Here is a 14304-nt window from a genome sequence, read left to right on the forward strand (position 1 = left end):
TAAATTTAAAAGTCATTTATTGCTAACACTTTTATTGAATGCTCACTATAAAAAAAGATTCAATTGTGACGAAATATTTTTAACACTTTTTACAACTTAACGGCCAATAAAATGTTTTTATCCTATTAATAATACTGTAGCTTTAAATACAACATTACATGCTATTCTGTATTCACATATGCGACTCTCTTGATTGCCTCTACACCAGGCAAATTTGGTTAATTTTTTGTGTGGAATTTTTTTTGTAAGATTTGTTACCACTGACATTTTGTAAAAATATGTTGCTATCATATGAGATATCCAAAAATTATAATTTTTGGGATGCTTGTTAGGAACTTAATATAGAAGTTTATTTAGTTTGATTATTAGTGTGAGTAATGGTTAGTAGTGTTCCGAAGTTAGTTGGTTAACTCCTATGTTAGTGGGTTAGTTTCTATATTAATAGAGTAAGTGAGTTTGCTTATCTTTAGTCTTTTATAGTTAAGTTGCAAATCTTTATATAGGTAGTAAGTTTTCTTTTATTAGTGCAGATTGTGGCAATAAAAAACAGTATTTTGTGTTTGAATATTTTATTATATTTGGATGCAACTAGAGATGGTAACGGATCGGATCTAAACCGGGTCCAAACTTATTTTCGCGAGTTTATTGAATTTTGCTTCGTATTGCTATTGTGATGGAGTTTTAAACTTTAATTAATGATAATAATATATATAAAAAAAGGTAAGGGTTTGTAGCAAGCTCAATTATCCCCTCTTATTTTTGTTTTAAGTTCATATATTGTATAATAATATTCTTTATACTCCATTAATATTAATAATAAGGAAAATGGAAAACAAATGTAAATAAGGTAAACACAAGAGCATGTAGAATTAGGCAAAAGGTCATACGTGAACTTAAAGTTTTAAATAAATGATAAGCAAAAATAGGAAAAATTAGAAGAGCCGAACACAAAAAAATTTTAAAAAATGAGTGCAAGCAGACAAGTAGCAATCACACAAGTTCAGCATAGTCCATTTAAAAAAAAAGGTCTTACGGATCTGGGTCCAAATATTTTTTTGAGACCCAGATCCAGATCCATCATTTTTGTATGAATCCGGATTCAACTCGGATCTGATGGGTCTAAAAAAATAGAATCCAGATCCGCCAAAATGGATCCAGGTCCACAAATCTGGGCCAAATTCAAGATCCGTTGCCATCCCTAAGTGCAACAGTGGTATCAGAGAACATGTTAAGATTCATACTTCTTTTTTCTATAGTGCAATTGAGAGTATTGCATTTAGTGTATTGACTAGTGAGAGTGAGACTTTTTTAGAAAAAGTAATATACTGTTAGCTTTTTCAGAAAAGTTAGAAAGAAAACTCTCTTTTTCTCTAACTCTCACGCAACCTTCCCATTTCCAAAAGAATAAAACGAAACCACATTTTAAGTCTCAAGAGTTAAGAGATTTGGTTGAAAATGGTTATGATGAACCAAGTCCGTCAGCTACTGTTCCAAATCCACAATTGAAGGAGAATCACAAGAAGGATTCCAAAGCGTTGTTCTACCTACAATATGACATTGATGATGGAATTTTTCCTCACATTTCCTCCGCAAACTCTGCCCATGAGGCACAGATAACACTCTAATAGGAGTATTTAGGTGATGAGATGCTGATTAATGTACATTTGTAAACACTTCGTCGTAATTTTGCCAAATTGATGATGGGAGAGAAGGATAGTGTGCAAGATTATCTATCTAAAATGACAGAAATACTGAATCAAATGAAATCATATGGTGAAAAGATTGGTCAAGAAAAAATTGTGAGTAAGGTTCTAAGAAGTTTGAATTTCAAATTAGAATAATATTGTTCCAACAATTATGGAGTTCAAAGACTTATCTACTTACTCTTTTGATGAGTTAATGGGCTCTTTCGTATCTTTTGAGAATTGAGTAAAGAAGGATGATATCAAGGTGTAAGAAAAAGCATTTCAAGTGAAAGTTCAAGTTTCTGATGAATGACATGAATGGCCAAATGAAGGAAGTCAAGGTTGCGGTTGTGAGGGTCGTGGATATGGGAAAGGTAGAGGTGGTTATGATAGTCGTGGTCGTGATCGAGGTTAGGAAGAGGTCGTGGTGAAAAAGATGGAGATCACAGTCAGTTAAGGAAAAGAGTCCAATGCTATTATTGTAAATGGTTTGGTCACATTAAAATAAGATGCTAAGATAAAGAAAGAGATGATGAGCAACAAAAAGGCAAAGAGCAAAACAAGTTTGCTCAAAATGTTGAAGGAGAAGAGAGCAAGCTCTTCTAAATTTTGTGTATTTGTTTGATTGTGGTGTGGAGATCTGGGTGTGTTTGGTTGACATATTGTGTTGTGTGGATCTTATAGTGTGTCAAGATCAAGAGTGTTGAAGTGTTTATGAAATGTGTTTTGTGGCCATTTGTTAGGAAAATCGTGATGTATTGTGTGCAATAGTAAATTTCAGTTTAAGTGTGTCATAATTTGTGCAGAGACAACAAATTCATTTGAAAGGTTTGGTGTTGTTATGTAGTGTTGATCCATAACAAAATGGATAGTGTGTATCATGGTGTATTCAAGTGAAGTTGAAGATTTTTTTTCAAGTTTCAGTGTTGATACAAGTTTGTCAGGTTCTGCAGCAAGTCAAGTTAGTAGTTGAAATTTAAGGGGTGTGTTGGTTTAATGATAAAAAAAATTTATTTTATTTTAGTGGTTAGTAGTGTTCCTAAGTTAGCGGGTTAGTTCCTATGTTAGTGGATTAGCTCCTATATTAGTAGTGTAAGTGGGTTTGCTTATTTTTAGTCTTTTTTAGTTAAGTTGCAAGTCTTTTTTTAGCTAGTACATTTTCTTTTATTAGTGTAGATTATGTCAATGAAAACAATATAATTTTGTGTGTGAGTATTTTATTCTGTTTACGTTTAACAGTGGTTATTGTAGTGATTTGCTTGACTTGCAATGTGTTAGGCGGATGTGTTATACAGGGTGGAGGGAAAGCAATGGTGGCTGGAGGCAAGGGTGCTAGTTGTTGTGGTCATAGGTTCTAAAGAAGGGGAAGATAGTGGAGCAAGGAGAGGAGCTAATAAGTGGCCGATTAGGAAGGGGAGGGGGGAGTTAGTGGCGAGAGGGGGAAGGTGAGTGGCTGGTTAAGGAGCGGAGAGAAGGTTGGTGGGTGAAGGAGAGGTGATGTTGAAAAATAACCCATATATGATCTTACATCGAAAAATTAGAGAAAGATTGACTAACATATACACTTGATGTGCTACTCTCTTAATACCAATTGATTTTATGATGGAACCTTATCGGATTTATATGTAGCCAACTCTCCTCTAATGCGAGTTTTGTGCTCTTAGGTGACCTGCTAAATACACGCTATTGGTTGCTATTGTATTCTTGACAATATACCTTAAAGTTGATATTATTCATTGTTTGTCAAGGAACCAACTCAACCCTCTTCATACCTCACACGCCCCAAGATATATTATATACTCTAACACGCCCCCTCACACGAGAGCCATTTGGGCTAGAAGTGTGGAAGCGACGCAAACCCTCTTCATACCTGGCGCTGAATATTCCACTTAAACGAGGGGTGGTTGAGATTCGAACCTGTGACCTTTTTGTCACACTGGCTCTGATACCAATTAAAATATTTGTCAAGATCGATACGATGTTAAGAATTTTGATGAACGATAATAATTTCAATGAACTGACAAATGTTTGATAAAATAAAATTTGCAAAATTGACAAAATAATTTAAGGAGGTTCACCCAATGATGGCTACGTCCTCCGTGGTGTGTAGTTGCTTGTTTATATTTTTTCAATGGAGTAAAACACTCTTACAAATGAAGTATTACAATTGAGTAAGAGATAAAACAAAAGGCTATGTGTTTGGCTTAGGGGTTGTGTTTTTTGTATTTGATGTGTGTATGAGAGCTCTCTATTTATTGGAGAGATCGCACTAAATAACATTAAGTATATTAAAGCTATGAATAAATGATAATGAAACAGCCCCAAGTACTTGAAGAGTCAAAAACAGCATCCTAGAAGCATCAGAGACATCGGTCGACCAAAACAGAGGCTCGCTTGGTCGAGCGGGCTATAGAAAGTTTCTGGTTACATTCTGTCTACTCGCTTGACCCACCTTGGAGCTCGCTCAATCGTGCGAGCTGGTCGAGCGGCACTTCAGAGAGCTTCTGACAGTTTTGCTCCACTTTGAATAGTAGAGCATCTTTAATTAAACCTTAGCACTTCTTCATTAAGTCCTATAACTCCCATGATTAACTCACACTTCATGACCTTTTTAATCCATACTTTAATCATCACCATAAACCACAAACATTAAGACAAAACTTAATACACCCATTCATGACATTCTTAGGATTCCATCCTATAAGTCACCACATGAATGCACCACATGAATGCACACACATAAATGTGCACTCAAGTCACATCATTTATAAGATTGTTAAATAAAAGTAGAGGTTATTGTAGAAAATTGTGCAAAATGTTCAGTTAATTTGGACAATTTTCCGTAATTTCTGAGTGCTTATTTATTCAATGTATCAAGAAGGTGATAATGCTATACTACAAGTCTACAATTGTGCAAATATATTGTTGATGTCAACCTTAAATATTTTTAGAAGAAACAAGCCATGGAGTTTTCCAATTGCATGGTAGGCCTATGGAAAATTATGTTATGAAAATACACGTGCAAATACCAAATTCCTTTCCAAGTAAATTTTGTTTGACATTTCACCCTTCGACTTCACTAGCAATGTTGAGAGCATATGCAACATAATCACACTCTTCAATGTACCTCCTTGGAGCCACGATCTTCCTTCTTTGCCTAGTTGTGAACAAAGAAGGAGACCTTTGTTGAACATCATCATCATCAATTTTTTCTTCATCAATATTGGGAGGTTGAACCTCCACTTGTGCATCAATAGGAATATTTACAACATTATCAATGGGCTTTTCTATACTAGAGACTAACATGCTATTTTCATCAAATACAACATCTCTAGAAGTAATTATTCTTTTTGACTCATTACACCACACCCTATACCCCTTTACACCCACTTCATATCCCATAAAGATGCATTTTCTAGCCCTAGGTTCTAACTTACCATCATTTACATGAATATAAGTCGGACAACCAAAGACTCTAAGACTAGAATAATTTACCGGAGTGCTTCTTGTGGTGATTTGAATTTTAAGGCGGTATGAGGTGAGCGATTGATCAAATAACATGCCGTAGCCACCGCTTCAACCCAAAATTGCTTCCTCAATTTGGCTTGGTTTAGCATACATCGAGCCCTTTCCAACAATGTTTTGTTCATCCTCTCCACAAAATCATTTTGTTGAGGACGCCCTGCACAAGTTCTATGTTTCACAATACCTTCACTAGAATAATATTGAAGAAATTTATTATCAAAAAATTCAAGACCATTATTGGTTCTCAAGGTCTTGATGCTCCTACCGATCTTTTTCTCAATCATTTTCTTCCATTCTAAGAAAACATCAAATACTTCATTTTTGTGTTTAATGAAGTAACACCAAACTTTTCTTGAGAAATCATCAATAAAGGTCAACAAATAATTACAACCACTAAGGGAGGGCTTTCTTGAAGCCTTCCACAAATCGGAATGAATATAGTCTAGAATTCCCTTAGTATTGTGTATGGCGGGTTTGAAACTAACCCTTTTGTGTTTCCCATAAACACATTGTTCGCAAAACCCAAGATTCCCGAACTTTTTACCATCAAATAAACCTTGTTTAGAAAGTTCAAATATACCTCTTTCTCCATGTGACCAAGTCTCAAGTGCCAAAGCTTCGTATCATTATTGGACATTGTGTTTGTGAAAATATTCGCCGAGCCTAGGATAGTTGAACTTTCAAGAGCATACAAATTCCCATTCAACGCTCGACCCACCTTGGAGCTCGCTCGATTGAGCGAGCTGGTTGAGTGGCACATCAGAGAGCTTCTGACAGTTTTGCTCGACTTTGTATAGTAGAGCATCTTTAATTAAATCTTAGCACTTCTTCATTAAGTCCCATAACTCCCATGATTAACTCACCCTTCATTACCTCATTAATCCATATTTTAATCATCACCATAAACCACAAACATTAAGACAAAACTTAATACACCCATTCATGACATTCCTAGGATTCCATCCCATAATTCACCACATGAATACACACACATAAATGTACACTCAAGTCACATCATTTATAAGATTGTTAATTAAAAGTAGAGATTATTGTAGAATATTGTGCAAAAAGTTAAGTTAATTTAGACAATTTTTTGTAATTTCCGAGTGCTTATTTATTCAATGTATCAAAAGGTGATAATGCTATACTACAAGTCTACAATTGTGCAAATATATTGTTGATGTCAACTTCAGATATTTTTAGAAGAAACAAGCCATGGAGTTTTCCAATTGCATGGTAGGCCCATGAAAAATTATGTTATGAAAATACAGGTGCAAATACCAAATTCCTTTCCAAGTAAATTTTGTTTGACATTTCACCTAAAAATATATTATTACTTGTTAGTTGTTATTAGGAATTGCTTGGATTAAGAGTAAATATTTAAGGAGATAAAAAGTCAAATTAATGTAATAAAGGTAATTAGAGATGAAAAAAGGTTACTGAAACAATTGTAATAGAGATAAATAAGAGTAAATTAAAAATATAAATTAAAAAAGAAATTGATTTCAAGGTAAATAATTCCCCCACATCTCCTAAGGTAAATTAATATCCTAAAATAAGGAAATTATGTTTGATGATAAAAAAGAAACAATTGAACTCTAATTGTCATTAAATGATGTGTGGGATTCCTGAAGAGATTGAGCAGCAGCATCACAATTAATATTGCTTCTCATGGTTCTCCTTCCGCCAACTCCATTTCCCATCCTCATCATCGCAACAAATTCTCCGTAATCTATTTGCCCATCCTGAAAAACAATCTTTTCATATTAGCATTAAAATCTTTGTTTATCCTTTATTATTTATTTTAAGTTTGGAGTAGAAAGTATAGATTAATAAAGTGGAAACTCAAGAGTAAAGAGTCAAGAGCGATATGATAGTAAAGGGCAAATTAAATAGGGGTGAGCAGTAAAAATTTAAAAAATTACCGTGAATAATACAATTTTTTATTAATTTTTTCACAATAATATCAACTTTTGATTAATCATGAATAACATCAACTTAGGGGGTTTTTTACTAGAATAATATCAACTTTAGTTTATTATCTAATTTGCAATTTTTTTTGTTATATAATCTCCTGTAGTTTAATTTTTAACATGTTAAAGATATTATAGAGAAACACTCCTAAGTTGGTATTATTCATGGTTAATCAAAAGTTGGTGTTATTATAGGGAAATAAGTTATTCATGGTAATTTTTCCATAAATATATCAGCATGTCTTGTGAGAGACCGCCTAACCATGAGAATAATAGCTCAATCGGTCAAATTATAATTTTTTACAATATGCAACTAATAATTGATCAATTTAAGGTCATAAATTATACTTTAAGGTCAAAATTGATTTTTTTAAAGTTACAACAAATCATTTATAATTTATAATTTTTTTGGTAAAAATTTACCCCTTTAAGATTATAATTGACGATTTTAAATTTATAATTGAAAATTTTCATTTTAATTGATACATTTAAGGTTTACTTTAAGTTGAAATTGATCACTTTAATAACAAAATTAATATTTTTAAGGTCAAAATTAATTCCTTTTGAATTTAGGTCAACCCATTAATAGTCGTCGCATAATAATCAAGCGGTCCCTTCAGAGCTTTTGCCGAAAAATATTATGCACCAAGTCTATATTAGATTATTATTAAATTTAAGTCGGCGCAACTTACATGATCTTGATCAATCTCTTTGATAAAATGTTCAAGGTGATGATCATTGAGACCAAGTTCTTTGCAGGCTTGTTGGAGCTCATCAATAGTAATATAACCACTACCATCTTTGTCAAAGTATGCAAATGCAGATGCCAAATTCTCTTCTCTCTCTAACTTGTTTAAGTGAAGAGTTGCAGCAACAAATTCTCCATAGTCTATGCTTCCATTTTCATCCACATCTGCCTGCCAATAAGTAATGTAATGCACCCTTGAGTTAGAAGAAGTAATCAAACATCAAGAGTAATATTCATGAGAATTGATCTTACTGCATGCATAAGATCCTGAATTTCAGATTCCTTAATCTTTGAATCAACCCTTCGTAAGCCATTTTTCAACTCATCAAATGTTATACTTCCACTACGATCTTTGTCTATTTTTTTGAATAGCTCTTTTAAACCGCCAATTTCTTCTTCTGAAAGTCTCTCTGCTATCACCTGCATAACAATTTTGCGTGGTTTGATCATCTGGAATATCTTGTTCAACTGTTTATTATTACCCACATATGAGATGTGTGTGTATGTTATGTCAAAGTTTAGAAAATAAATAATGCAATATAATGGAAGTAGTTGAGTATTATTACCCGGCAAGCCATCTTCTTAATCTTGTTCATGGCAGAAAATTGCTTCAAGCGTGATAAAACAGCAGAGTCAAGAGGCTTGTCAGGTACATTTGTATCATCCACAATCCATGGATGACCTGCACATACAAACAAACAAACAAACAAACGTATACCCAGATGTTCTTGAGATAAGTAGTATTATAATATTACAGGGAAAACAGAAAAAGAAATGAGAAATGAAGTCTGATCTTACTAAGCACTTGAAAGGCTGTGAGTCTTTTCTTGGGATCTCTTTCAAGCATTTTGGTAATTAAATCCTTTGCACCATCGGAGATGCTTGGCCATGGTCGTGTCTCAAAGTCGATCTTGCCTTGCAATATCTGCTTGAATATCCCTGCATCAGTTTCTGAAAATACAATTATGTCAGCAATTAATATAGCCCAGCAGCAGCAAGGCACAAGAAGAGTTGCAGATAAAGCTTAATTACCAGCCCAAAAAGGAGGAACACCACAAAGTAAGATGTATAATATAACACCTGCACTCCAAACATCAGCTTCTGGCCCATAAAGTTTCTTCAATACTTCTGGAGCTACATAGAATGGACTCCCAACCACATCACTAAAGCTATCCCCTGTGTTACGTATTCATATCAGTTTTCGATGTGGCCAATTTTAAAACTCCTCGCCCTGCCCCATTAACATTTTGTCCAATCCGGACGCGATCAACAGCTCTACTCAACTACTCCTATTGTAGAATCGGCATATGATCCGGCTATGCTATTTAGTGGGAACCCAAAACACAATAAACTGTGCAAGTTCTCTACTACTTGCCTAGTCGTATGAACATTGACAGTTTGTATGAACGTGTTTGTCAAATAATTGATTGCTTGGACGCATTCACCCTTTTTTTTTTCTCTTTGATAATTGAATGAGTCAATTCATCAATTGTTTACAAAGATATTTAATAAATTTAAAGTTTTTTTTTATTGGTCATAAAAGAAAAAATCAATTAGCCAAATACAAAAAATTACTAATATTAATTTTTTTGTAGAGCAAAAATTAACTTTTTAACCAACTTCAAACCATTTTTAACGTGAATATTTTACTTGTTTGAACAATTAAAATTAAAAGTCAAAATACAAAAACAAAAGTTAATGCAAAAGACAACAAAAGTCATACCTAATGAATAGAAAACTATCAAAAACGCTATGAATACGCGCCCCTTTGAAACATCTTTTTTTAATATAAAATTATTAATTTTTCTCACTAACTTCAAACGAGCGTTAGATTGAATAACATAAGAACAATCCAATGATATTGATAATTTGATATTGTGCAAATTTTTATATGAGACAGTTTTATTGTCTAACCGAAAAACGGTCTCCCATTCTAGTAGATCATGGTCGTAGGTGCGAACATTAGTAAGAAGGATCAATACATTTGGGTTTGGTGAAGTTTCCCAACTGAGTGATAAAATATCATTGTACTACGAAAAGACCTTAGTAAATAACGGAAAATAAAGTTAATAAATTAATTTATGAGTAAGATTTGATATTTTTTTGATTCATTATCAATTTTTGTTGTGCTACAATAGCTGAAGCCCTTGATTTAGACAACCTTGATAATCACGATTTAATATGTACGAAAAAACAGAAAAAAAAAAATTAAACAAATGCAAATGGAAATGAGGAAACCTGGCTGAAAAAACACCGAAAGACCAAAATCAGTAGATTTAAGCACAGAATCCTGAAGAGTAGTCTGAAACAAGAAATTCTCAGGCTTAAGATCTCTATGAATAACCCCTAACGAATGACAAGCTTCAACAACACCCACAATCGTCTTCATCAATTTAGCTGCTTCTCTTTCACTATACTGTCCTTTCTCTACGATTCGATCGAAAAGCTCTCCACCTTCACACAATTCCATTACCAAATGAACATGAATTGAATCTTCATATGCTCCTTTTATTGTCACTACATTTGGGTGTTCTGCTAAATGGTGCATTATTTGAATCTCCCTCCAAACATCTTCACAATCTTCTTTACATATAAGCTTCCTTTTGGGTATTGATTTGCAGGCGTATTTTTGTCCGGTGGAGTTTTCTGTGCATAAATATGTGGTTCCATATTGACCTTGCCCTAGGATTTTGCCTAAATTGTATAGATTGTTAAGCTTTTGGGTTTCATATGGAAGGACTGATTTGGGTTTTGATAATCTTACTGAGTTTGCTTTGTTCAAACTCATTTTTTGATTTTTGGGTATGGATTGGATTTTGGATCAGAAACGACTTAAAATTTCTGGATTCAATTGGTTGGACTTTGAAGATTTGTTTGTCATTATTTGAATTGTTAATGGATGAGGATCAGAAGCAAGTTGTGTGGGTAGGTAATAAATTTTCAAGTGGGGTACTAGAATACAATATTTGGATTTAAATACAAGTTTTTGATGTTTACAAACACACTTGGTTATGGTTCTAAACTTTAATAAAGCAATTTTTTATATTTGGGTTGTGACTTTTCATTGAATTTTACTTGGGTGGTGATATGAACATGGAGTGTTTGTATGTTTGATTGGTCTAAAATTATTAATGTAACTTTGCAAGTCATCACGTGCCCTATAATGGATTAGCTTGTTGATATGATTACTTTTTCTTGAGGTATGTTGATATGATTACTTAACTCGTTAGATCATTATTACACATTGGTAGGCTGGTCAAACATATTAGATCAGATCAGATTTGTATTCGTGTAATATATAAATGGGTTAAAATTCTTTGATTTAAATTTAATTTCTTTACATATTTGGATTAAAATTACAATTTTAACCTGATATGTTATAGAACATCTCAACCTGATTTCAATTTACTTAGCACGTTTAGAGCTATGTTTTTCTAATTAAGAGTTTTGAACAATAGTACATATTATCTTTAAAACCTCAGTTCTAAACTTTTAAGTTAAAAATTATGTATTTTCTATTTATTATAAAAAAATAAAAATATTAAATAAATTAAGTTTGATTATACTGATTGATCTGACTCTAACAACATCTCAAATCAAACAAATAAATACACATAATAGTTTTGTATATTTTTTAAAAGTATAAATGCAAAACGACTTATGTGTCGTATCTGGATCGGATATGGGTCCCAAAATTGTGAAATCAAAACCTTGACCCTAAGATCATGGACTCCAATTTTACCCAAACCCTTAGGTTGGTTCAAAATCTCATACTCATCCCAAATAAGACATGATTTTTTAGATTAGAGGGAGTATTATTTTAGAGGGAGTATTAAGATTGTCTCACGGTGACAGTCTCATACAAGATTTGCTGAAAAAAATAGTTTCAAGTACCTCTAGTGGAAAAAATCTTATCTGTTGCTTGATATTTGTTGCGGTTTTTTTTAATGCAGCATTAAATGGCATAAAAAAACGAGGAAAAAAAGTTACGTTATATGTTGCGGTTCCTTGAAAATCGCAGCATATAATGTAATTTTTGTTTTAAAAAATAAAAAATACCTTATATGCTACGGTTCTCAAAAAACCGCAGCATATAAGGTATATTTTATTTTTTTTAAAAAAATTGTGCCTCTATACTACTGCTTGTCTTCATGAATACGCATTACTGTTTTATTCTCCAAAAGCCCTCCTAAAACCCACAGACTTTGTTGCTTCTTTTTGTTCAACCCACACGAAAATTCTGCTGCTTCTTCTTGCTCGTTCATTGTATACTGCTGCTTCATCATCTTCGTATACTGCTGCTTCGTTCTTGTTCAACATTATTCATCAAAAGCCCTCGTAAAACCCACACGAAACTCTCATATATTGATGCTTCTTTCTTGTTCGTTCTTTAATACATTCTTCATCATCTTCTTCGTTCTTCGTTGTTCTTATTCAACCCACGAAAAATTTCCCATTGTTATCTTCTTCAATTTCTCAAACCCACGAAATTTGGGCTTAGTTCTTGTTCTTCTTCAAGGTATAATTTTTTAAAGCTTATTTTAAGTTGTTCAAACTCAATTGTGTTTTAGGGCTTAGTTTTTAGTACTAATTTTGATTTAGTTTTTCACTGTATAGGTTACACAACCCAAAACCCACGAAAATTCAAGTTATAATTTTCATTTTGATTTTGTTTGATATTTTTATGTGTTTATATATTTGATGTTAATTAGTTTGTTAATTATTTAAGTTCTTCAAGTTCTTAAGTTCTTTTAAGTTGTTTAATTTTTAAGTTGTACATTTTTTTCAAGTTGATGTTATAATTAGCTTGTTAATTATTTTGATATATGTGTATTTTGTTTACTTAATATGTATGTTAGTTTATTATTTAATTATGTATGTAGTTTACTTATGTATGTATGTAGTTTAATTAATTATGTATGTAGTTTACTTATGTATGAATAATTACAATAATTTACTTATGTATGTAGTTTGTTAATTAATTAAAATATACATAATTTGAATACTTTAAATAATATAAACGTTAGATAGGGTTAAATAGTGTGAATTTGGCCTAGTTAATTAGGGTTAAATGTGTGTATTATGATAGCATACCACGATGTATTATCTTGGAGAGTCTGGAAGCTAAAGGAGTCTCACGGAGTCATATTGAAGCTATACGAGACATGTATGATGGAGCATCAACTAACATACAGAACCAGTTGGGATTACAAAATCTTTCCCTATTAGAGTAGGCTTAGATCAGGGATCGACACTAAGCTGTTTCCTTTTTGCAGTAATCATAAATGAGCTCTCAAAGTCTATCTGGGAGACTGTGCCATGATACACGCTATTCGCTGACGATATAGTGATGGCCGCAGAAACTAGCGAAGAAGGCAACACTAAATTAGAAGAATGGAAGGCGGTTTTAGAAAGCCAAGGGTTGCGTATAAGCCGTACAAAGACAGATTATTTGAGTTGTTATTTTAGTGGCGATGAGCAACATGATGGCCCAGACGTGACAATTGGAGAATATGTAGTTGCAAGTACGACTAAGTTCAAGTATATACGGTTTGTTATCCAAAGTGATGGAGAGATAGATGAAGATGTTACGCAACGTATACAAGTGGGTTGGCTTAACTGGGGATCGGCTACTGGAGTGTTATGTGATAAGAAGTTTCCGATTAGACTGAAAGGTAAGATCCATGAACAAAAGATGGAAGTGGCAGAGATGAAAATGTTGAGGTAGATGTGCAGTAACACAATAATGAAAAAATTCAAGAACTAGGAGTTTAGAGAGAGTTAGGCGTTGCCCTGTTATCTGCTAAAATACGTGAAAATAGATTAAGATGGTTTGGACATGTGCAAAGAAATACTGTCAGCTGCCCCGTTAGAAGGATAGAAATCATCATACTGGAGGGTAAGAGAAGTCGAGGAAAACCTAAGAAAACGTGGGTTAAGCAAAGAAAGAGTGACCTAAGTGAGCTATGCCTCTCCGTGGACCTAACTAGGGATATAAATAGTTGGAGACGTCAGATCCATATTTTAGATTACTGATAGTTTCTTTTGTTGTCTTCTTGTTGCTTCTTACTTTTTTTTTTCAAGTAGTTGTTTCTTTGTGAAATGTTGTCACTTATATCTTTTTTATGCAGGGCTTCAACATATTTGGGGGGTAAAATTGACTGCTTTGCTCTAGTCCTCCCTGTGAAGAGTATACGGATATGGATTGTCCGTCACCTTTCCTTACCTAGACCCTACTTTCAAGCGGGACATTAGGTATGATGATGATGATAACAAATAGGGGGAAAATCAAGATAAATGAATAAAAATAATGAATAAATAAATAAATAATAAGAGTATATTTTATGAGAAAGTAGGAGAAATATGTTGATAA

General features: G+C 33.1%; 2 protein-coding genes across 3 annotated transcripts; one reads left to right on the top strand and one right to left on the bottom strand.

Annotated features, from left to right (window-relative positions):
- Positions 1-6646: 6646 nt before the first annotated feature.
- LOC130797304 (calcium-dependent protein kinase SK5-like) lies at positions 6647-11069 on the bottom strand. 2 transcript variants are annotated; one of them, XM_057659864.1, is made up of 7 exons: positions 10170-11069; positions 8964-9107; positions 8730-8882; positions 8498-8613; positions 8184-8351; positions 7876-8100; positions 6647-6955 (listed from the first exon to the last, which is right to left on the bottom strand). In XM_057659864.1, the coding sequence occupies exons 1-7, from the start codon at positions 10717-10719 to the stop codon at positions 6809-6811; spliced, it is 1503 nt and encodes a 500-aa protein (XP_057515847.1). In that variant the 5' UTR covers positions 10720-11069; the 3' UTR covers positions 6647-6808. The 2 variants fall into 2 exon arrangements, with proteins under 2 accessions (XP_057515847.1, XP_057515846.1); XM_057659863.1 differs by having other exon boundaries at positions 8184-8399; positions 10170-11003.
- A 2212-nt stretch (positions 11070-13281) lies between these two features.
- On the top strand, positions 13282-14186 carry LOC130828557 (uncharacterized). Its single transcript, XM_057694525.1, has 2 exons — positions 13282-13655; positions 14063-14186. The coding sequence occupies exons 1-2, from the start codon at positions 13282-13284 to the stop codon at positions 14184-14186; spliced, it is 498 nt and encodes a 165-aa protein (XP_057550508.1).
- Positions 14187-14304: the final 118 nt, after the last annotated feature.

Source organism: Amaranthus tricolor, chromosome 12, assembly GCF_026212465.1.
Source record: "Amaranthus tricolor cultivar Red isolate AtriRed21 chromosome 12, ASM2621246v1, whole genome shotgun sequence".
In the NCBI taxonomy this organism is placed as follows: domain Eukaryota; kingdom Viridiplantae; phylum Streptophyta; class Magnoliopsida; order Caryophyllales; family Amaranthaceae; genus Amaranthus; species Amaranthus tricolor.